The 24872-nt window shown below is 38.7% G+C and overlaps 2 protein-coding genes across 16 annotated transcripts in view; one reads left to right on the forward strand and one right to left on the reverse strand.

Annotated features, from left to right (window-relative positions):
* Positions 1-16467, forward strand: part of CCDC66 (coiled-coil domain containing 66) — a 41437-nt gene extending 24970 nt beyond the window's left edge. For 7 of the 9 annotated variants that reach the window (XM_032290239.1, XM_032290242.1, XM_032290241.1 and 4 more), the window contains 8 exons: positions 8245-8406; positions 9798-9942; positions 10624-10779; positions 12145-12638; positions 13210-13250; positions 14297-14553; positions 14831-14955; positions 16170-16467. In XM_032290239.1, coding sequence (XP_032146130.1) covers positions 8245-8406; positions 9798-9942; positions 10624-10779; positions 12145-12638; positions 13210-13250; positions 14297-14553; positions 14831-14955; positions 16170-16256 — 1467 coding nt within the window. In that variant the 3' untranslated portion in view covers positions 16257-16467. The remainder of the gene's footprint in view (positions 1-8244; positions 8407-9797; positions 9943-10623; positions 10780-12144; positions 12639-13209; positions 13251-14296; positions 14554-14830; positions 14956-16169) is intronic. The other 2 variants (XM_032290240.1, XM_032290245.1) reach the window with 2 other exon arrangements.
* A 993-nt stretch (positions 16468-17460) lies between these two features.
* TASOR (transcription activation suppressor) overlaps positions 17461-24872 on the reverse strand; it is a 69932-nt gene continuing 62520 nt past the window's right edge. For 3 of the 7 annotated variants that reach the window (XM_032290235.1, XM_032290233.1, XM_032290232.1), the window contains 6 exons: positions 23278-23400; positions 22398-22557; positions 21900-22008; positions 19428-19606; positions 19083-19247; positions 17461-18177 (listed from right to left, as the gene is read on the reverse strand). In XM_032290235.1, coding sequence (XP_032146126.1) covers positions 17645-18177; positions 19083-19247; positions 19428-19606; positions 21900-22008; positions 22398-22557; positions 23278-23400 — 1269 coding nt within the window. In that variant the 3' untranslated portion in view covers positions 17461-17644. Of the gene's footprint in view, positions 18455-19082; positions 19248-19427; positions 19607-21899; positions 22009-22397; positions 22558-23277; positions 23401-24872 lie in introns of all 7 variants that reach the window. The other 4 variants (XM_032290238.1, XM_032290237.1, XM_032290236.1 and 1 more) reach the window with 2 other exon arrangements.

Genomic DNA, 24872 nt, shown 5'->3' on the forward strand with positions numbered 1-24872 from the left:
TGAGGCACTGTGCCAGCAGAGTCTAGGTTTTTTAAGATACGCGATCATAGCATCAGCAAAAGGGACATTTTGAGTTTGTTTTTTTGTTTTGTTTTGTTGTGTGTGTTTGTTTTGAGACAGCTCTGTCGCCCAGGCTGCACTTCAGTGGCACAATCTTAGCTCACTGCAACCTCCACCTTCTGGATTAAAGAGATTTTCATGCCTCAGCCACCCAAGTAGCTGGAATTACAGGTGTGTGCCACCATGCCTGGGTAACTTTTGTATAGGGGACATTTTGATTTTGTCTTTTCTGATTTAGGTGCCTTTTGTTTATCTTGCCTGGTTGCTCTGGCTAGGACTTCTGTTGCTATGTTGAGTAAGAATGGTGAAAGTAGGCATCCTTGTTTTTAGTTTTTAGGGGAAAGGCTTTCAGCTTTTCTCCATTAAGTATGATGTTAGCTGTGGGTTTGTCATTTACAGTCTTTATTATGTTAAGGTATATCCTTCTGTGCCTAGTTTGTTGAGAGCATTTATTATTAACTGATGTTGAATTTTGTGAAATGTTTTTTCTTGTCTACTGAGATGATCATACATTTTTTGTCTTTTATTCTGTTGATGTGATGTATGACATTGATTGATTTGTGTATGTTGAATTCTCCTTGCATCCCTGGGATAAATCTCACTTGATTATTGAGTATTATTGGTTTTCTCATGTGCTATTGGATTGAGTTTGCTAGTATTTTTGCATCTGTGTTCATCAAAAATATTGACCTGTAGTTTTCTTTGTTCTTATTTGTTGTGTCCTTCTCTGGCTTTGGTATCAGGGTAATGTTGGCCTCACAGAATGAGTTAGGGGAAATTCCCTCTTCTTTGACGACTTTGGAATAGCTTGAGAAGAATTGGTTAGTTCTTTGATAGTTTGGTAGAATTTGTTAGTGAAGTTGTCTGGTCCTGGACTTTCCTTTGTTGGGAGGCTCTTTACTACTGAATCAGTCTCATTACTCATTATTGGTCTGTTCAAGTTTTCTTATTTCTTCCTGATTCAATCTTGATAGCTTGTGTGTGTCCAGGAATTTTTCCATTTCTTCTAGGTTTTCCAGTTTGTATGTAGTTGTTCATAATAGTATCTGATGATCTCTGGTATTTCTGTGGTATCATTTGTAATTTCTCCTTTTTTATTACTGATTTTATTTGTGTCTTCGCTCTTTGGTTCTTGGTTAGTCTAACAAGTTGCTTATTGGTTTTGTTTATCGTTTGTTTTTTGTTTTTTTGAGACAAAGTCTTGCTCTGATGCCCAGCCTGAAGTGCAGTGCCACAATCTCGGCTCACTGCAACCTCCACCTTCTGGGTTCAAGTGATTCTCCTGTCTCAGCCTCCCAAGTAGCTGGGATTACAGACACATGACTCCACACCTGGCTAACTCTTTGTATTTTTAGTAGAGACAGGGTTTCACCATGGTAGTCAGGATGGTCTCGATCTCCTGACCTTGTCATCCACCCTCCTCAGCCTCCCAAAGTGTTGGGATTTCTGTATTTAGCCCACTTTTTTGATGGGATTGTTTTTTTCTTATTTGTTTGAGTTTGTTGTAGATTCTGGTTATTAGTCTTTTTCAGATGTATAGATTGTGAAGATTCTCTACCACTCTGTGAGCTTATTGTGCTGAGTGTTAGTTTTGCCATGCAAAAGCTCTTTAATTAGATCCCAGCTATTTATCTTTGTTTTTATTGCATTTGCTTTTGGGTTTTTGGTCATGAAATCCTTGTCTAAGCCAACATCTAGGAGGGTTTTTCCAGTGTTATCTTCTAGAATTTTTATAGTTTCAGGTCTTACGTCCTTAAATCTATCATGAGTTGATTTTTGTATAAGGTGAGAGATGAGGATCCAGTTTCATTCTCCTATGTGTGGCTTGCCAATTATCCCAGCACCATTTGTTGAAAAGGGTATCCTTTCCCAACTTTATGTTTTTGTTTGCTTTGTTGAAGATCAGTTGGCTGTAAATATTTGGTTTTATTTCTGGGTTCTCTATTCTGTTCCATAGGTCTGTGTGCCTATTTTTCTATCAGTACCACACTGTTTTGGTGACTACAGCCTTATGGTATCTTTTGAAATCAGGTAGTATGATGCCTCCAGATTTGTTCTTTTTGTTTAGTATTGCTTTGGCTATGTGCACTCTTTTTTGGTTCCATATGAATTTTAGAATTGTTTTTTCTAACTCTGTGAAGAATGATGGTGGTATTTTGATGGGGATTGTGTTGAATTTGTAGATTGCTTTTGGCAGTGTGGTCATTTTCGCAATATTGATTCTACTCATCCATGAGCATGGGGTATGTTTCCATTTTCGTCTGTGATTTCTTTCAGCAGTGTTTTGTAGTTTTCCTTATGAGGGTCTTTCAGCTCCTTTGTTAGGGTATATTCATAAGTATTTTATTTTTTACTTTTTGCAGCTATTGTAAAAGATTTGATTCTCCACTTGGTCGCTGTTTGTGTATAGAAGAGCTGCTGATTTGTGTACATTTATCTTGTATCCGGAAACTGCAGAATTCTTTTAACAGTTCTAGGAGCTTTCTGGAGGAGTCTTTAGGGACTCTGAAGATAAACAGTCATATCTTCAGCAAACAGGAACAGTTTGACTTCCTCTTTACCGATTTGGATGCCCTTTATTTCTTTCTCTTGTCTGATTGCTCTGGCTAGGACTTTCATTACTATGCTGAAGAGGAGTGGTGAGAGGGGGCATCCTTGTCTTGTTCCTGTTCTCAGAGGGAATACTTCAACTTTTCCCCATTCAGTCTTATGTTGGCTGTGGATTTGTCATAGATTGGTTTTGTTACGTTAAGGTATGTCCCTTGTATGCTGATTTTGCTGAGGGTTTTAATCATAAAGGATGCTGGATTTTGTCACATGCTTTTTCTGCATATATTGAGATGATCGTGTGATTTTTGTTTTTAATTCTGTGTGATAAATTACATTTATTGACTCACCTATGTTAAACCATCCCTGTATCCCTGGTATGAAACCCACTTGATCATGGTGGATTATCTTTTTGATATATTGTTGAATTCAGTTAGCTAGTATTTTGTTAAGGATTTTAGCATCTATGTTAATCAAGGATATCGGTCTGTAATTTTCCTTTTTGGTTGTGTCCTTTCCTGGTTTTGGTATTTGGGTGATGCTGCCTTCACAGAATTAATTAGGGAGGGTTCCTTCTTTCTCTGTCTTGTGGAATATTGTCAAAAGGATTGGTACGATTTCTTTTGACTGTCTGATAGAATTCTGTGAATCCATCTGGTCCTGGACTTTTTTTGGTTGCTAATTTTTGAATTACCGTTTCAATATCGTTGCTTGCTATTGGTCTGTTCAGGGTATCTAATTCTTCCTGATTTAAGCTAGAAGGGTTGTATTTTTCCAGAACTTTATCCATTTCTTCTAGGCTTTCTAGTTTATGTGTGTAAAGGTGTTCATAGTAGCCTTGAATGATCTTTTGTGTTTCACTGGTGTCAGTTGTAATGTCTCCCATTTCATTTCTTGGTAAGGTTATTTGGATTTTCTTTATTCTTTTCTTGGTTAATCTTGCTAATGGTCTGTCAATTTTATTTATCTTTTCAAAGAACCAGCTTTTTGTTTCATTTATCTTCTGTATTTTTTTGTTTCCATTTCATTTAGTTCTGCTCTGATCTTGGTTATTTCCTTTCTTCTGCTGGGTTTAGGTTTGGTTTGTTCTTGTTTCTCTGGTTCCTTGAGGTGCGACCTTAGATTGTCTTTTTGTACTTTTTCAGACTTTTTGATGTAAGTGTTTAGGTGTATAAACTTTGCTCTTAGCATCGCCTTAGCTGTATCCCAGAGGTTTTGATAGCTTGTGTTATTGTCATTCAGTTTGCAGAATTTTTAAAATTCCGTCTTTATTTCGTTTTTGGCCATTGCTTATTCAGGAGCAAGTTATTTAATTTACATGTATTTGTGTGGTTTTGAAGGTTCCTTTTGGAGTTGATTTCCGTTTTATTCCACTGTGGTCTGAGAGAGTGCTTGATATAATTTCAGTTTTCTTAAATTTATTGAGGTTCGTTTTATGGCCTATCATATAGTCTATCTTGGAGAAAGTTCATGTGCTGTTGAATAGAATGTGTATGCTGTGGTTTTTGGATGAAGTGTTCTGTATATATCTGTTAGGTCCATTTGTTCCAGGGTATAGTTTAAATCCATTGTTTCTTTGCTGACTTTCTGTCTTGATGACCTCTCTAGTGCTGTCAGTGGAGTATTAAAGTCCCCCACTACTATGGTATTGCTGTCTGTCTCATTTCTTAAGTCTATTAGTAATTGTTAAGCGGAGCGTTTAGGCCTTTTACATTCAATGTTAGTATTGAAATGTGAGGTGCTGTTGCATTCATCATGCTCTTTGTTGCCTGTGTACTTTGGTTTTGTTTTTTAACTTTTATTTTTGTTTATAGGTCCTGTGTGATTTATGCTTTAAAGAGATTCTGTTTTGATGTGTTTCCAGGATTTGTTTCAAAATTTAGAGCTCCTTTTAGCCATTCTTGCAGTGGTGGCTTGGTAATGGTGAATTCTCTTAGCATTTGTCTGAAAATGACTTTATCTTTCCTTCATATATGATGCTTAGTTTTGCTGGATACAAAATTCTTGGCTGATAATTATTTTGTTTGAGGAGGCTGAAGATAGGGTCCTAATCCCTTCTGGCTTGTAGGGTTTGTGCTGAGATATCTGGTGTTAATCTGATAGGTTTTCCTTTATAGTTTACCTGGTGCTTCTGTCTCACAGCTCTTTAGATTCTTTCTTCTATCTTAACTTGGATAACCTGATGACAGTGTGCTAGGCAGAGATTTTTTTGTGATGAATTTCCTAGATGTTCTTTGTGCTTCTTGTATATGCATGTCTAGGTCTCTAGCAAGGCAAGACAAGTTTTCCTTGATAATTCCCCCAAATATGTTTTTCAGGCTTTTAGAATTGTCTTCTTCCTTATTCTTTTTTGTCTTTGTTGGATTGGGTTAATTTGAAAATGTTGTCTTCGAGCTCTGAATTTCTTTTTACTACTAACTCAGTTATATTGTTGAGACTTTCCAGAGCATTTTGCATTTCTAAAAGTATGTCCAGTTTCTTGAATTTTTGTTTTTTCTTTAAACTGTTTCATTGAATATTTCTCCCTTCACTTCTTGTATCATTTTTTGGATTTCATTGCATTGGGTTTTACCTTTCTCTGATCCCTCCCTGATATGCTTAATAACTAACTTCCCAAATTCTTTTTCAGGTAAACTTCTTCTTGGTTTAGATTCATTGCTGGTGAACTAGGATGATTTTGGGGGGAGTGTTGACAAGCCTTACTTTGTCATATTACCAGGGTTGGTTTTCTGGTTCCTTCTCATTTGGGTAGGCTCTGTCAGAGGGAAGGTCTAGGGCTGAAGGCTGTTGTTCAGATATTTTTGTCCCACAGGGTGTTCCCTTGAGGTAGTACTCTACCCCTTTTCCTGTGGATGTTGCTTCCAGTGAGCCTAACTGCAGTGATTATTGTCTCTCTTCTGGGTCTAGCCACCCAGTGAGTCTGCCTGGCTCTGGGCTGGTGCTGGGAGTTGTCTGCACAGAGTCCTGTGATGTGAGCTATGAGTCTGTCAGCCGTAGATACCAGTGCCTGTTCCGGTGGAGGTGGCAGAGGGTGCAATGGACTCCATGCGAGTCCTTAGCTTTGGTGGTTTAATGCTCTAGTTTTGTGCTGGTTGGCCTTCTGCCAGGAGGTGGCACTTTCAGAAAGCATCAGCTGTAGTAGTGTGGAGAGGAACCAGCCAAAGCAGGTACCCTAGAACTCCCAAGATTATATGTCTTTCGTCTTCTGCTACCAGGGTGGATAGGGAAGGACCATCTGGTTGGGGGCAGGGCTAGGCGTGTCTGAGTTCAGGCTCTCCTTGGTTGGGTCTTGCTGCAGCTACTGTGGGGTGTGGGGGTGAGATTCCCAGGTCACTGGAGTTTTGTACCTAGGAGGATTACGACTGCCTCTGCTGAGTCATGCAGGTTGTCAGGGAAGTGGGGGAAAGCCGGCAGTCACAGGCCTCACCCAGCCCCCACGCAAACTGAAGGGCCGGTCTCGCTGCCACCGTGCCCCTCTTCACCCCCAACAGCCCCGAGTCTGTTTCCAGATGGACAGAGCGTCGGACTTGGAAAACTTGCCTGAAGCTTTCTGCCTCCCAGCTGAGAAAGCCAAGGGCTTTAGTTCTTCCCCTGTCTGTGAAGTTTGCAAGCTGGTTTCATACCCTCCCAGAGTTCCAGCCAGGAGGCTTCTCGCCTTTTTAAAATTGTTACAGAGTTCAGCTAGTGAAGTCCTTCTCCCTGTGGAATTTTACCCCTGCTTCTCTGGCCACCCTCTTGATGGATCCCTGTGGTGCAAGGCAGGGATGGGCTGCTTGGGGATCCAGCGAGCTCCCAGTGTCTTTCTGCTACTTCGTCTACCCCTGTATCTCACTTGACTTTCTAACTTGACTCAGCTCCAGGTAAAGTTGGAAACTTCTCCCACAAACAGACTTTCAGCTTCTCCAGTGGCGGGGGGTGGGGGGGGTGTTCGGGAGAGAAGGGTCTCCCTTTCCCACTTCCACGGTTGGGGCACTCACAGTATTTAGGGTGTCTCCTGGGCCCTGTAGGAGCACTCTGCTTCCTTCAGAGGGTCTGTGGATCCTAATGATTGTTGATCTGTTCTTGCAGTTGACCTGGAGCTAAAATTCACAGTGCAAGCCTCCACATGCTGCTCTGTCTGGAGTACAGTCTAGTCTTACCTCCCATCCACCATGATCCTCAACTCCTGTTTCCTTGTTTTTTTGTTTTCCGCATTCTTATACGTTGATAATCTGTGTCTGGTATAATGATCACTTCTTCCGATTTTTTGAATTTGCTTTCGTAGGGGAGAATATTTTCCCAAAGGTTTATTTATGATGGTGGTTGGGTAGGCGCTTTGGCTTTGATCCTGGGTACATGCAGGAGTGTAGTCTCTGTAGGCTTTTTTTGGCCGAAAACAGTATCCGTGGTATCTAATTTCCTTGATGGCTTAGGGTGCGGTTGTTAGTGGAGGCTGTGGTAAAGTTTTGCTGTGAACTGGGGCACCAAGTAGACCAGTCTTCAGGATGCAGGGTGGTAGCAGTAGGCTGAGTATGCCTGTCCTTGGGCCCCAGGGATGTATACACTGGCACCAGTGGTAGCAGGTCCAGCCAGGCCAATTATTGGGCTTATAGATGGCTGGCTCAGGTGCTGGGAATGGCAGGAGTAGGGTGGGTGAGTAGGTTTTCAAGCCACTGGGCAGGAAACATGGGCAATGGTAGTAGTAGTAGTGGGACAGCCTTCTGGGTCCTAGCAGTCAGTGGTGGGTGGTGTTGGCAGTGGCTATAATGGGCTGCTTGGGCCAGTCCCCAGACTTGCAGGTAGTATATGTGGGTGGGTGCCAACTATGGTGGTAATAGCAGGTTGATTGGGCCCAGACTCTGGGAGGAGTGCTTAGGTGCCAGTGGTGGTGTCCTGAGTAGGGCAATCCCCAGATCCCTGGACCATGTGCTTGGTGACTGATGAAGATAAAGCAAGGCTGAGCGGACCTGCCCCCAGGCTCCCAAGGTGTTGTATGCAGGTGCTGGCTATTGTAGGCAGGGGTGGGATGATTCCTAGGCCACCAGCAGAATGCTTAGGTTGAGGGTGGGTTTGCTTTCAGTGAGTTGCTCTGGCAGATGGTGGATGTCAGTGGGGCTCTAGGGACGTGGAGATGCAGGGGCTGTTGGGCCCCAAGGCAAGATACTGTCCACTAGGGGCTGGGCTCACAAAATAGTGCCATGATGCAGTTCCTTAGGTCTTGGGTGTTTGTGGGACCTAGTGTGAGCTCTCTTGAGCAGTGCTTTCATGTGGTCTACAGGTAGCGCCTTGTTAGTCTTGGGACCCACGAGGGTCAAGGAGCTGTTTGGTGGTTAGGATTATAGGAATCCTTGGTGGGAATGTGGATTGCCAGAGATTGCTCAGTTACCCTTTTCCACCATTAGGCAGCCTCTGTAGACTCCCAGCTAATCCTATCAAGACAAGCGGCTGTGCCTCCGTCCTTGCTTATGATGCCTCCTGTCATTTTGAATTCCAGTGTTCTGTGTTAGATCTATGCAATATATGATTGTCTACTCATTATTCTGGTTCCCCTCTGTGGAAGAGGTGAGCACCAAATGTATCTAGTCAGCCATCTTTAGGTCCTTCCTGCTTCACAGATTTTTATTTTTGACAATAATTCATGTGATTGTGTATGACTAGAAAGCCATCACTGCCCAGGTAGAAGAGAAACGCAGGAAGAAGCAACTGGAAGAAGAGCAAAGAAAGAAGGAAGAACAAGAGGAGGAGCTTCGCTTAGCACGGGAACGTGAAGAGATGCAGAAACAGTATGAAGAAGACATACTTAAGCAAAAACAAAAGGAAGTAGGTATTTACATTCTAATTGTAACTTTGGGGTTGTTTGTTTTTGTTTTTGAGGCAGGGTCTGCCTGTTTTGCCCAGGCTGGAGTGCAGTGGTGCAGTCATAGCTCACTGCAGCCTTGACCTTCAGGCACCTCAGTCTCCTCAGTAGCAGGGACTACAGCCACCACATTTGGCTAATTTTTTTGTAGGTGTGTGGAGACAGGGTCTGACTATGTTGCCTAGGCTGGTCTCAAGCTTTTGGGCTCAAACAACCCTGCCACCTCACCCTCCTAAAGTGTTGTGATCACAGGGGTGAGCTACCATGCTTGGCCTCCTGATTGTAACATTTTAGAATAAAAATGGATATATTTTTAAATGAAAAATAACCAAAAGTTGAACATTTCTATGTATTTTTAAATTATGAAGCAATGTATGGAAATGTCAGACCTTCACATAAAATTAGGAAAGAGGGAAGCTTGAGAAAGTTTTGTTATTTCACATGAAGTAGTTCTCAAATGTTATATTGGTTTGGCTTTCTCTGTTGCAGATGTCAAGATGAATTATTACAGCACAAAGCAAGTTACCTATGTGCTTCATTTTTATCTACTCCTAGTTTCTATGCTTTATTTTTAAGCAGTAACTACTATATCAATAATTATTCTAGGTATATTAAGAGAAATGATTGGCCATTCTATCAGTATCCACTTGTGAACAGAAACATGTATTTGCAGAATAATTGGCTGGGATTGTTAATAGAATTTGTGAACGTGTTAGGGATCTCTGTGTTAAATGGCCTTTTTAAAAAGTAGATACCTGGTTGGCTAGGGGAACCGTAAGTGGTACAGATAAGATAGATATGTATGGTGCTGGTAAGTGCCATGTTTGAGCTACTTGACAAAAATACTTGCTAGAGATTTAAAGGTTTAAAGTGTAGAGCACTTCAAACATTTTCTTGCCTTTTGCAGCATTTTTCCCACTTGGCAACCTTCACTCCAAAATTGGCTGGTAAAGGGACACATGGTCTGGGTTCCAGTTTCATTGAGTTGAATAGGCTGAGCCAGTTACTCCTATGTGATAACCATACATTAGGAAATCAATGAAGCATTATTTGAGTTGCAAGAAGTGGTCATAAACCTTGTGTTTTACCTTTTAAAATTAATTTTTAAATTAATAGTACAGTTTTTTAAACTTTGAAAAATTTAGTATAAATTTCAAATGGTTAAAAAGAGCTCTTTTATTTGTAATTGAATATAGCTGTAGAAAAAGATGTTAAAATGTAAGCCCCAAAAGGGCAGGAACTTTGCTCTTAGTGCCTGACACATAGGAAAAGCTTAGAAAGTGTTTACTAGGAGGGAATAGTCAAGTCTTTGTATGTTTAGTAATTGTATTTAATAACACATCAATATTGACAGGAAATCATTACTCTCAAGACAAATGAGCTATTCCAGACAATGCAGCAAGCGCAGGAACTGGCACAGAGGCTAAAACAAGAACAGAGAATCCGAGAATTGGTGCAAAAGGGACATGACACTTCTAGATTGATTAAAAATCTTGGTGGTAAGAGCTTTTGCAGAATTTCATAATATTTTTAGAAGATGGTTTTAAATCCTTTTTATCCTTGTTTGGAGATAAGGACTCATTCTGTTGTCTGGGCTAGAGTACAGTGGTGCGATCACAGCTCACTGCAACCTCATAATTTTTGTAGACATGGAATCTTACTTTGTTGCCCAAGCTGATCTTGAATCCCTGCTTTCAGATGACCCTCCCACCTTGGCCTCCCAAAGTGTTGGGATTACAGGTGTGAGAGTCACCGCACCCAGCCTAAGTGATTGCCTATTTTTAGTACCTTTAAGATACCTAGTAACTAAGTATTTTTGTAGGAATTTCCGACCTTAAACTAGTGTAATTTTATAAAAAGGAATGCTTACTTGGAAAATTGCTATAAAAGCAGAACTAAATGTTAAGATGTGTTAAATGGTATTAAAATAATAGGTAAAATGTGTACTTTTTGTGTATTACATGATCTCCCTAATCAGTAACTGATAGATCGATTAGTAACAGATAGGAATTTGTAAATTCAGTTAACTGATAGGAATGCAGGTAACTTTTTTTAAGAGTATTTAGGCTAACTCTCCTAAACTTTTATTGCAGTAATCATTGTAATTAAGTGAAAAATAATATATTTAGTTGCTGCTATACATAATATTTATTACTATTCCTTAAATGCTGTTTTATCAGGCAATTTCTCTTTGCCAATTGATACAATACAAATGGAATATAATACATCTACTAACATTTCAAGTTCAAGACATGATTCTGATGAAGTCAGTGGTAAAATGAATACATGTATGAATTCTTCGATGTCTCCTAAGAAGGATACTGGTGTGCAGACAGGTATTTGTGTGAAAATTGTGGTTTGATTTAAAATTTACTTAGTCATAATTAACACTATTAGAATTAAGTTCAACTTAAAAGCTCAAAAATTAATGAAATTTGAAGTTTTCAGTAAGAGGTTACAAAATAAAGGGATAACAGCTTTGTTGAAACATGTCAGCTGGGCGCCGTGGCTCATGCCTGTAATCCCAGCACTTTGGGAGGCCGAAGAGGGCAGATCACAAGGTCAGGAGTTCAAGACCAGTCTTACCAGCATGGTGAAACCCCATCTCTACTAAGAAATATACAAAAAAATTAGCCGAGCATGGTGGTGTGTGCCTGTAAACCCAGCTACTCAGGAGGCTGAGGAAGGGGAATTTCGCTTGAACCCAGGGGGCGGAGGTTGCAGTGAGCCGAGATCACGCCACTGCACTTCAGCCTGGGCAACAGAGCAAGACTCTGTCTCAAAAAAAAAAAAAGTCACATACCACAAAATTTACCGTATAATTTGGTGTTTTTTTGGTATTCAATTGTGCAACCATTACCACAATTCTAAAACATCACTTTAGAAGGAAACACAGTACCCATTACTTGTTACTTTGTTTCTCCTTTCTCCTCCAGTTAACGTTCTGTCTCTCAATATTTTTACCTGTTCTGGAGATTTCATGTAACTGGAATTAGATCACATATAGTGTATAGTCTTCTCTGTTTGGCGTTTCTCTTAGCATGATGTTTTAAGGTTCATCCATGTTGTAGCATGGGTCAGTACTTCATTTTTGTCACTGAATAAGTATTACATTTATAATGCCACGTTTTGTTTATTCATTCATGAGTTTGGATTATTTCCACTTTTTGCTTTTATTGTTGCTGCTATGAACGTTCATATATAGATTTTTGTAGATGTACAATTTTAGTTCGAGAGAAGAATTGCTGAGTCATGAATAACAGGTACTCTGTGTTCAGCATTTTTGAGGAACCACCAAACTCTTCTCCAAAGCACTAGTACCATTTTACATTCCACCATCAGTGCATGTGGGTTCTGATTCTCTATATCCTTGCCAACCATTGTTATTCTACTGGTTGTGAAGTGGTATTTTAGGTAGATGGTTTTGGTTTGCATTTCCCCAGTGACTGATGATATTGAGCATCTTTTCATGATTATCTAGAATGGTCAATTCATAGAAATGGAAATCAGAATGGTGGTTGCCATTGGTGGGAAGTATGAGGGAAGAATGAGTATAGAGTTTCAGTTTTGTTGAAAAATAACGAAAGAAAAAAGTCTTAGAGGCAATAACCTATAAAGTTATTTAATGTTTTGGGGGAAAATTGTTTAAAATAGAAAATTTTGTTTATAACTTTTAAAAATCATTTGAAACCTTTTTTTAGATGACTTAAATATAGGAATATTCACCAATGCAGAATCACACAGTGGATCATTAACAGAGAGGGACATCACAAATGGTTCATCTCCTGAGATGTCGGCGGAACTTACTGGACAGCTTAGCACTAAGAAAAACAAGCAAGAACTACTTCAGGATAAAGGAGCCAACTTAGAAAAAGAAAACAATCAGTATAATGACCAGTGTAATCAGTTCACAAGAATAGAGAAACAAACAAAACACATGAAGAAATGTCTTAAAAGGCCTGATTGGAATATAAATAAGCCACCTAAAAGGTATATTCCAGCATCGGAAAAGTACCCTAAACAGCTTCAAAAGCAGAGAGAAGAAAAAAAATTGAGGAGGCAGATAGAATTGCTTCATTTGGTAGAAAAAAATAATCCTGGGCACCTCTCTCAAAACAGAGGCATTTCACCAGAAATTCTTCATTCATCTCATCAAGAAACTGAGACAAAATTCAGGTGGCATCTAGTCAAAAAGGTAAAAAGCTCATTCATCTTAGAAGTGCTTTTAAGTGTTGTTTCTAGATTCAAAACAGTTTCTCACATGTAAGCTTTAATAAGGATGTTCTGATCAAATTTGTTTTAGTTTACATTAGGGAACAGCAAACTACATCCCATGGGTAAATCCAGTCTGCTTCCTGTTTTTGTAAATAAAGTTTGATAGGAACATCACCTACACTCATTCTTTTATTGTCTATGGCTGACTTCACACAACAGACTAGCAACAGAAACCATATGGCCCACAAAGCTGAATAAGTTTTATCAAATCCTTTACACTTACACACCTTCTATAGATGAATGCTATGTATTCAAATAATCCTTTAAAATCCTTGTTTATAGTCCATATAGACAGAGGTCAGTTTGGGAGATTAGGAACTACTGGATTAGTCTGACTCTGGAAAAATACCTAAATCTCTCTGTTCTATTCCCCAGTACCTGTTATTCAAATATTACCCTCAGATTACTGAAACAAGTATCCCTAAAAATATTTGTGGGGACATGTGAAGATGCTATATATTCCTTTCTGCATTTATCTGTCCATCTTTTAGGAAGAAGAGCCTCTGAATATTAACTCATTCAGCAAGGAAAGGTAGGTATGCATCAGATTAATTCCATAGCTATTTAGTGCTTTCTGTGTGGGACAAAAAAGGGTCTCAAGATCTGGACAGTATCAGGCATATAATAGGTAGGTATAGGTAGAGAACAGTAAGAAAGGGTGTGATTTCCAGGTGAGAGTTAGAGGTTTAAGGGATAGGGTGACACTTTAGCTGCAGCTTGAAGGCCCAAGTTGGACTGGGCCTAGGCAGGAATGTAGATAACATATGAGTGATTTTGATATTCCAGGTATGTCACTAGCAGAACAGGCATTCTGCTTTGATTGGGAGGAGGGATGGCAGGGGGCGGTGGACGGGAAGAAATGACTGATAAGGACAATGAGAAATTCAATCAGCTAATGAGAGATTTAGAACCATTATTACACTCTTTATTTTGTCTTTGTGCATGAACCAGCTGGTTTAGTTGTCTCAGAATGGGGCTGTAAAAACAAGTTCCATTCAGTAGGTGAGTACATTATCGTATGGTGAATTATCTAAGGTGAAACAGTAGGCTGAGATTAACCAAACCAGCAATCCTCAGGATCTAGTAAATTTCTCCCTTGTGCTATAGTGCATATTATCATAGCTAGTGCTAGTAAAAACACAAATGATCCCATTCTGTTCCCATTTTGCAGAACAGTATTATAGAACTCAAGCTTCTATGCATATATTCTCAAAGGTATTGGAGGTATATTAAGAAGAAAGTGAAATGAGCCGGGTGTGGTGGCTGACGAGGCGGGTGGATCACCTGAGGTCAGGAGTTCAAGACCAGCCTGGCCAACATGGCAAAAACCTGTCTCTACTAAAAATACAAAAACTAGCCGGGCACGGTGGCATGCACTTGTAATTCCAGCTACTTGGGAGGCTGAGGCAGGAGAATTCCTACAACCCAGTAGGTGGAAGTTGCAGTGAGCCAAGATGGCGCCACTGCACTCCAGCCTGGGCAACAGAGTTGGGGAGGGGGGGAATAAAGTGAAATACGATTAAAGAGATGTGCTTACACTTAACACTTTTATTAACTTACACTTTTTTTAAAAAATAGGTCTCAATCATCCCCAGTTCCAACAGTGAACAACAGAAGCCAACAAACTCAGAATATGTCACACTTACCACTAAAAAACAGTAGCTATGAGAGAGAGAATTTGATCTCGGGAGGTAATCAAACAGAATTATCACCTGGGGTTTCTGAATCGTTCCATTTTATTCCCTATGTTCGAACAAGTGAGATTTATTATCTTGATCCAGATGCACCATTGTCTAGACCTTCAACCCAGGACTCTCAGTACCAGCATTCACAAAGTAAGTAAATACAAGCATTCTAACTGTAAAAATTGAAGACCCAGGTGAACCTCCAAGTTTAAATTCCAAATTAGTAATTCCTGCCCTTAGTTCTAGAAAGTTTTACAATGTTTGCCCCTGGAAAGATGGAAAGAACTTTCTCTTGAATATGTCTTAAACTTTGCTTAGTACATGTCTAGGATACAAATTTACTAACTCCTTGGAACATAATATATCACAGGGCTATGTCATTTTACTAATGCATATTAACTGACTTGTTACTTTCATCTGGCTTTAGACTGCGGCCAAGAGCAACAGCTGCTTGATTGTGACTGTGTCAGGGATCCACTTCTTAATCCTAACTTGGTGAAAAACAGGGATCGACAGCAAGCAATCCTTAAGGGACTTTCAGAACTGAGACAGGTATGATCTTTTTAAAGTGTGTATGTACTGTTCTTTATGTGGCCTGAGCGGGCAGGAGTGGAATGTGTTGAATGGCTAAGTTACTTTGGTGCACCCAGGTTTTAAGAAAAATATTTCAGTTCCTATACTTTAGACACAAATAAAATGGGACTTTCCTTGGATTTGCTTTTAAATTGCCATCTTGAGTATTTTTCAGTACAAAACCATGAGACAGTTCTAAAATTAAGCATTTTATTGAGTAAAAAAATGCATACATTGGAACGGCAAAACATCAATAAGGCCTAAAACAAAAAATACAGTTTATTAAAGCATTCTTAGCAATGTGGCCCACGCTTTTCAAAAAATAGACGTGTTGGCAGTGTTCAGAATAGATTGACATATATCCCAAAGAATAATTCAGTATGAAATTATACACATACAACCTTACTCACCAGACTACTTTTTCTCCCAAACTATTGTGACTTCTCATTATTTTGCTCTTATTAATAAAACAGGTAACATCCTTATGTCTTTGATTCACTATACTCTTTGTACTTGGAGAATAAGCTGTGTTATTTCAGAAGTGCCTTTTCCATGTCATCATGTACTAATACTCTGCATTTCAAAATGTTGACTCAAATGTTTTCCCTCTGTAGAACTAGAAAATTGTCCCCACTTTGGCCTGTTTACTCATTTGAAGACAAACAGGGATACTAAGAGTTTACAGGGGTTACTAAGAGTTTACGGAAGTTACTTCTTTAGAGTGACAAAATGTTAATTTACTTCATGCCTAGTGGAGACAAAACTTGTGAGACAAAGAGGAAGGAATATGGTGTACACATTTACCTACCAATATAGTGCCCAGTGTTATTTCAACAGGACCCTTCTATTAACCTCTCCAAGATTAGGACAGTCAAGATAAACAGTGATGTTAAGGAAGACTCCTTCAGTAGCTAAGAGCACTTGGGGGGGGGGCTGGTGGGGTAGAGGGGATGACTTCATTTACCCCCATAGTTATGGAGACTTGATTTTAAGCTAAAAATATAATCTTACAAACAAGTATGTGGTAGCTATATCCAAATAAGGTGGTCTAGTACAAGCATTTCTGAAGAAATTTTTGAATGACAAAGAATTTTATCCTAAGCAGTGTTTTCCAAGTAAATAGAATTCTAGTTTAACACAACATTGTAAGTCAGGTGTGCACATTTTACTAACATACATCAATGTGATTTCAGGGCCTTCTCCAGAAGCAAAAGGAGTTGGAAAGTAATCTCCTGCCTTTAACTGAAAATCAAGAAGAGAACTTTGGTTCTTCATTTTAAATGTAGAAAATCAAATCCTGCACATTTGATTTGTGTCTTCCAAATTATAAAATGTGCTCACTGGCTCAACTGTATTTTTCAAATAGCCTAGATTTATTTATTAAATGCTTATTTAAAAACTTCTACATTATGTAGTAAAATGCTGTACTTGTTTTATACAATAAAACAGATACTTTTGTAAAAGCTTAGTAGTTTAAAAAAAAAAAAAAAAGATTCTTCTGCTCTGTCACAACCTGGGTTTTGAAGCCCTATAAAAATACTTTCTACTTACCTTAATATAGTCTGGAGTTCCTGACCTGCTAAAATAGTGTTCTTTCACACTTTTTTTAGGTAACTTATTAACTGAGATACCACTCATGCATTTGTTCTACAGTGCCAAAGTTCTATCTAACTTCTTATTAACATGTCTAGACCCAAAATTTTTACTAAACACAAATTCAGTTTAGGCTCCTGTGGAAATTGTTTTCTACTCTAAATCCTGCTTTTATGACATTTGTAGATATTGCAATTCTCAAAAACATTTAACAAGTTAACATTAGTAACAAGTTAGTTATTAGTATTAGAGGGAGTAGTTAGGAATAGATAGGGGCTTGAAAGCGATCTGTATCTTTACTGGCACTAATGTGTTCAGCAAATGGTAATTACCACTAAGACCACCTCAAAGATATATTTCCATTATACTTCCATTTTGCTAAATCTAAAAATCAAATTGTTCAATGCCTTTGATAAACAAGCCTATCTATCTTTTGAAATATAATATTTAATTAAATCAAGGATTGTGCAAGTACTGAAAATTTTAATTATCCAGTACTCTCAGTTACCAGAATTTTAGCAATAGGCAGGCAGTTTTTACATGACTAAGCCTAGAGATAAAAAATGTGTCCTATGTACATAGTTTATTATCTAAATGAAACTGCATTGTTAGATAAATCTTGAGGTATTGAGCCAAAATCCTGTAAATATTAACATTACTATTACTGGCTTATACCTGTGTAAAAACACGATACAAAAACCTAATAACTTTAGCAAAAGTAGTTTGTATCAGGTGACATTAGAGGAAAAGAAGTAAAGCCTTTGCTGTTTACCGTCCTCCTGCAAGCATCTGATTTTACACATAAAACAGGCTTCAATTTGAAGCCTAACTACAGGTAACATACAAAAGTAAAACTTAGAAGTGCCAACATGAGATAATTCAAGTACAATATATGTTAAAAAATATATATTTATTTCAATTTTTAGATGCTTTAACTGTTACAGACCATCATGATTTAAATAAAAAAAAAAAAACATTTGAGAAAGAACAAGAACCTTTTGTTTAGAGAATGAAATATAAATTGTTAATAAACAAAAAAAGTCCACAACAATCTATTTAGGAAAAGTTCCTATAGTTACTTCTCTTTTGAATATGGCCTGGAAGAATCACTTTTTCCCCAACTTAAGGGAGGTGGAGATTTATCTCTATCCAAGCTTTGAGTATAAGCAGTTGTTAAGAAGTAATTTTCATTTTCTTGAGATTGACTTGATGAAAGGGTATATGGTGTCCCCAAAAATGTCTGATGAGTGAGAACATTAAAATAACTAAACTGATGGGACATATTTAATTGACTATGATAAATCTGAAAGTTACTATATGAAGCTTGTTCTGCTGAATTGCTGTTCTCTCCTTCAGAGCATACTATATCAATAGAAGTTCTCTCTTCAGAATCAAGATAAGTCTTATCTTCTAATAAACTGTTTTGCACGTCAGGAGACGATTGCAACTCAATTTGAATATTCTTTTTTTGATCTGTTCCACGTGATCCTTTGGTCTCTTTCGCCCATATTTCTGAATGAAAATTGCTGCATACTTCTATATGTGAGATTTCATCCCCTGAATCCAGAGACATATCCTCTTCATCCTTTTCATCGTTTTCTAAAAGAGCTACATTTAAAAAACAAAAAGTCCTCCTCTATTGAAATACACAGTTTGTTTAAGTTTTAAAATTATACACTACTCACACAATATAACGCGTCAGGGTCTGCAAGTCCACAATCCCTTAAAGCTTGGTCTTCTGCCACAAGTTCACTTAGTCACAACACTCACACTAGATGTGAATGTCCAGATAATCCGATGCTAAAAGCTTCTGCGAAATGTGTTCACGTTTAATGTTGGGAAATCCCAACTCCCAGCTCCAAAGGGGTTAATGTCAAAACAGCATCTAAAGTTATACGGTAATTCAGTATTTGACAAGACAAATATAAAATAAAATTTTTTGACATCTAGCTTCACTGGATTACTAAACTGGTTAGCATTACTGAATGATCATCTCTGCTTTTTTTCATCAAAAATAAAAGTACATCTTTCATTTTACATAGAACCTGGAACCAAAGCAGAGGCCATTTCACGAAAGACTAAAGCTATGACAGCCCTACTATCTTGCAGTTAAATTGCTTTATACATGTGGGGAGACCTAGCAGCTCAATGCTAAATCACCATATCTGGTTCCCTACCTTTTTAATGTAACTGTTTTGCTGACAATAGTAACCTAACCAATAATGCTTACAAACCCTCAAAGACAAAATGCAAACTCCATAGTATGCATTGTCTATAATATAGATGGAAATGTATATTCTATAGTAACTAACAACTTACACTGACTACAGTATAATGAGCAGATCTTGTGCGAGCTAAGTATCAGAACAATAAATGTCTTGAAACTTTCCCTATGTCTATTTATACTGAGCTGAGTGGTTTCAAAATAGTCATTTCATTATTTGATAACAGAGCAAAACCATTCCTCTTTTTTCTGTCTGCCTAAAAGAAAATGAAAACCACTGAAAAGTTACCTGACTGCGACTCAAGATTCTCATTAGCACCAAGCAGTGGAAGGTTTTCTTCCGTGATTGAGTTGTGATAGCCCACAAGATTTTTAAAGTTTTGCATGAAGTCTTCAGCAGTTGCAACCACTATTCCATTATCTGTATAACTGGAAATCATCTTGATGTTCTTCTCTAAGAAAAAAAAGTTTCATGTATGAAACACTTAAAAATATAGACAGCCCCCAGCCCTCAAAAAATCCTTTCCTTCACATTTTCAGAATCATAGCTTAGCAATACCCACCATAGCCCCACAAAATCTTTTTCTTCACATTCCTATATTCATAGTAGAAAGCTCAAGAGTGCTCTCTTTACCTGTTAAAAAGACTATGTGTCGTTGCTGTATGTTCTGAGCCTGAAGTCTGATAAGGCAATCCAATTCTGGAGCATTTCGAGTTTGTGAATCACAATTGTGGTATGACAAAATTTCAACCAGATGTTTCTTCTGATAGACATTCAGAAGCGTCAACAGACTTAGAGCTTTAGCATTCAATCTGTGAAATTAAGCAGTTCAGTATCTGGATCTGTACTTCTAAAATTTAGTATGAAAACTTCTGCTTTAAATTTCTCCATTGAGGCAACTAATGACAACTGCACTGCTTTAGCTCTCTCCCTGATGTAGGGGTGTGCTTCTTTGGAGAGAAGGAAAGCAGGGGTAAATCCAAGGATTTATTGTTCAGAAGGTCTCAGGGCCAGCTCTACAGCTTAGGCTAAAATCTCAGCAGATTATTCTACTTACTAAATAATAAAGTATGATTACCTTTATTAATTTTGAACTTTAATGAAGTACTTAAAAGGACAAAGTATAAATCCTTCCTTCAAAAAATACAATCTATGGGCTGGGTGTGGTGGCTCACAACTATAATCCCAGCACTTTGGGAGGCCAAGGCAGGTGAATCACCTGAGATCGGGAGTTTGAGACCAGCCTGACCAACATGGAGAAACCCTATCTCTGCTGAAAATACAAAATTAGCTGGGTGTAGAGGCGTATGCCTGTAATCCCAGCTACTTGGGAGACTGAGGCAGGAGAATCCCTTGAACCCAGGAGCTGAGATTGCACCACTGCACTCCAGCCTAGGCAACAAAAGTGAAATTCCATCTCAAAATGGACCAGGCAGAGTGGCTCACACCTGTAATCCCAGCACTTTGGGAGGCCGAGGCTGATGAACACCTGAGGTCTGGAGTTCGAGATCAGCCTGGCCAACATGGTGAAACCCCACCTCTACTAAAAATACAAAATTAGCCAGCTGAGATAGCTCATGCTTGTAATCCTAGCTACTTGGGAGGCTGAGACGGGAAAATAACTTGAACCTGGAAGGTGGAGGTTGCAGTGAGCTGACATTTCACCATTGCACTCCAGCCTGAGCAACAAGAAAAAATACACACACACACACACACAATTATGGCTCTAAGCTTTTTTTTTTTTTTTTTTTTTTTTGAAACAGAGCGAGACTCTGTCACCAGGCTGGAGTGCAATGGTGCCATCTTGGCTCACTACAACATGTGCCTCCTTAGTTCAAGCAATTCTACCTCAGCTTCCTGAGTAGTAGCTGGGACTACAGGCACATACCACCATGCCTGGCTAATTTTTGTATTTTTAGTAGGGACGGGGTTTCACCATGTTGGCCAGGCTCAATCTAACCTCATGATCCACCCACCTCGGCCTCCCAATATGCTGGGATTACAGGCGTAAGCCACCACACCCAGCTAAGTTACTTCTATATATTGCAAGGCACAAGGCAACAAGTGGAGATAAACTTTTAAAAGTAAATTGCTACAAAGAGCTAAATACTCAAAAATTAAGCCTGAATTTTCTGAAAATTGTACCATGAAACGTCACATTTTAAGAAATAAAATTTGGTGTTTAAGAAAATAACGACTGACACAATGTAAAACAGAATTCTTTTAACTAGAATTATTCATATCCTTTCATGTGTAAATACATTTTATAGACTCTACTAGTAGGACATAGTATCCCAAATGTGTCTGATTACCGTAATCATTTATAGAACCTCTCAAGTGACTACTGTTCCAAAGATCACAATTGGAGAAGTGACTTCCATGCATGTTAGAAATTACCTGTATCTACATGAATTGATTCCTAATCACAAATCACTTCACCAAGTCAAGATTAATCCTTATCCAAATACGTGTAATTTCATTAGCTACCTGAAGTAGTCCTCAGCGGGGAGAGGATCTGATCTAGTTGGCACATACAGTTCAGTTAAAAAAGAAAAATTGCTAGCCGGGATCGGTGGCTCATGCCTGCAATCCCAGCACTTTGGGAGGCCAAGGTGGGTGGATTACCTGAGGTCAGGAGTTCAAAACCAGCCTGGCCAACATGGTAAAACACCATCTTTACTAAAAATAACAAAAATTAGCCAGGCATGATGGCGGGTGCCTCTCATCTCAGCTACCTGGGAGGCTGAGGCAGGAGAATCACTTGAACCCAGGAGGCAGAGGTTGCAGTGAGCCGAGACTATGCCATTGCACTCCAGCCTGGGCTACTAGAGTGAAACTCCATCTCAAAAGAAAAAACAAAAATGCTGATGATTCAATTTGGATCATTACTCTAAATCCACAAATGGTAAAGATTAAACCAATTTTACCTATACATATAACTTCCTCTAAAAGGCTAGAATAATTCAGTCTCTATACTCCATTATGGCTGGCTATGGACATCTGTGAAAAATGAGCAACATCCGTAATCTACAAACATGGGAAGAGAGAAATGTGAGTACAATATTAAAATCAATAACCATTATATAGTTATGTTTCAAATCTTACCTGCCTAGTTCCTTTAGTTTTTTCTGAAATTTACAGTGGACTTTCCATTGCCATTTTCCTTCTGGAGTACTAAGTTCTTCAAGGAATGTCAAAAAATTTTTAAGGTTCTCTGTTAGAGATAATTAAGTTTGTTTTTAATTCAATAAATAACAATTGTTCCATAAGTGAATTGTGAAAGAAGTGCTTTTTCATATTATGTAGAAACACCTACTTTCCTATGTACTATTTTCCTATGTACTAAACCTCTAAGAATATAATAGGTACACATAAAAAAGAACATGTTGATGGCAATAATAGCAGAAGTGATTCAACTACAGGAGGGGCAGAGATCCTTGCTTTACACCAGATTTAAAGGAAATTACTGGTCAAGACTAAAGGAAGGGGAAAGAAATTTGAGTAACAAAAGCTCAGGAAAAGACAATGGCAGAATAAATGGACAGTACATTAAAAAGTATGAGTCAGAAGAGGAGTTACATGTTCAGAAGAACATCATCTTACCAACTGTGACAACCTCTGGATTTAGAATTGATTCATCAGATACGATAAAACCTCCAGATACAAATAATTCATTGTATGTATGATTTTTAACATCATCCAGGCTATCAACACCAGCAAAACTAACACAGGGGAGCTTCTTTAAAGTCACCAAGCCAGGTATCTGTTTAAATCCCAAAATAAAAAGAGAAAAGAATGGATGAGGGGATGAACTGATAGACTTTAATTGTGAAGGACCACAAGAAGTCTAACAGAATGCACTGTGGCTCATCTGTATTAGTGGATTGCCTCTGGAAAGCCACACAAATAATATTTCCAACATAATTTCCCAATCTATAAATCAACATTTATGTACTGGGACCTACCACTAAGGAAAAGGAGCTTACAATAGACCTGAAAACACAAAATGGACAAAAGCTGACCTGTCTCTAACCTCCGACTACAGTCAGAATTCAGATGAAGGCAAACAATCAGGAAAGGCATCAAAGGTGTAGGTTGTGAGACAGGCTTCTAAGACTAGATGGGATACCTCGAAATTTAAGGGAAAGAGGGGCTAGTTTGGCAAAGATGGAGCACAAATAGGTTTTTCCCAAGACATACAAATGAAGGTAACATTTGTAGTTAGTCAGCAGACCCACTGATATTCAAGGATTCGTATTCTTATTAGTCTTGACTACTTGAGTGACAGGTAAGATCTGTGATGTGCAGCAATTTAAAATTTTGCAGAGGTACAAACGAATCCCACAAGCTGATTCATAGATAGGTCCTTAAATTTAATGTCCTTTAAAGCTTATTTTAAAAACAAGTCTGGCAGATAGTAAGATTTTAAAATAAGAGAGTTTTTAAAACCAAAGTAAGTAACGAATTTGACTTAATAGTCTACCTTGTGAATGAAACCTGCAATGTCTTCATTTTGAATAATAATCAATAGTTTATCTAATTTTGATCTTCTTTCCAAAAACTGTTCTGGATGACATTCTGTATTACCTAATTTGATAAGATAGTCCTGTTAAAGAGAAACAAATCAATATTAAAATGTTTTGCAGTAAACAATTTAACACCAGAAATGCAGGATAAACTGATAGCTAGTTAACTAGTAACAGGACATTATTAATAATCAACTTACACTCTAGGAGATCTTAGAGACCATAGAATCCAGTTTTTGTTTTGTTTTTTTTTTGGAGACAGTGTCTCACTGTTGCCCAGGCTACAGGGCAGTGGGATGATCACAATTCCTGCAGTCTTGACCTCCCAGGCTCAAGCAATCCTCCCGCCTCAGCCTCTTGAATACCTGGCACTAGGCTCACAACACCATACCAAACCAATTGGTTTTTTTTTTTTTTTTTTGGTAGAAACAGAGTCTTGCTGTGTTGCCCAAGCTGGTCTTAAATTCCTGGGCTCAAGTGATCCTCCTGCCTTGGCCTCTCAATGTGCTGGGATTACAGGCGTGAGCCACTGCACCTGGCCCAAATCCACTTTTCTAGATGAGGATTCTAAAGGTCAAGAGCTTCACCAATCATAGTCACAATGTTACAGCATATGCAATCAAAGCCAGCCAAGTAACAGTGTGAGATAACAGAAAAAACTATAAAAGAACAATGGATTAGGCCAGGCTCTTAACCCAGCTCCTTTAGTTATTATAGAGGTTAATGGTTAGACTCTAGGTTGCCTGTAATATCCTATGAGAAACACTTTAAGGCAACCTAGAATTTAGATTATTATTAACCACCCCCTGCCTCCCATTTTCCTTTCCATTCTAAGCAGGCCCTTGGTTATTTGAAGCAGTATTAACTGGGATACTCCTTCAGAGTTTAAAAAAAAAAAAAAAACAAAAAAACTTTCATGGCAACCATAGCTCCTTTAATTCACAACAGCTCAAAAAGCACTCATATAAAGCTTGAGTTTGTACAATGGTATTCACATACTAATTAGCCATTTCTGTCAAGTTTGTGTCTTCAAAGTAGATTCTCCCAACAACTCTTCCTCCATACTGGGGAACATGGTACTGCCTTTCACAGGACGCAGGCAGACTTCCATGCAGAGTTCCCTTTGCTCTCTGCTTGCTGGTAGAATCCTGAACACTGAAGCAAACTGCAGGATCCTGGAGGTCACATTCCTTATTTCATAGATTACTACCTTTTTTTTTTTTTTTAGAGACAATCTCACTCTGTCGTCAGGTTGGAGTGCAGTGGTGCGTTCCCACCTCATGCAACCTCTGCCTCCTGGGTTCAAGCAATTCTCCTGCCTCAGCCTCCCCAGTAGCTGGGATTACACGCAAATGCCACCACACCTGGCTGATTTGTGTATTTTTAGTAGAGACAGGGTTTTACCATGTTGGCCAGGATGGTCTCTTTCTCTTGACCTCGTGATCCACCCACCTTGGCCTCCCAAAGTGGTGGGATTACAGGCTTGAGCCACTGCGCCTGGCCCCACAGATTACTTTTAATGTCAGCACAGCTGGTCAGACAGCCATAATCA

The sequence above is a fragment of the Sapajus apella genome, unplaced genomic scaffold, assembly GCF_009761245.1.
Source record: "Sapajus apella isolate SASKATOON/1434 unplaced genomic scaffold, GSC_monkey_1.0 scaffold23, whole genome shotgun sequence".
NCBI classification, from domain to species: domain Eukaryota; kingdom Metazoa; phylum Chordata; class Mammalia; order Primates; family Cebidae; genus Sapajus; species Sapajus apella.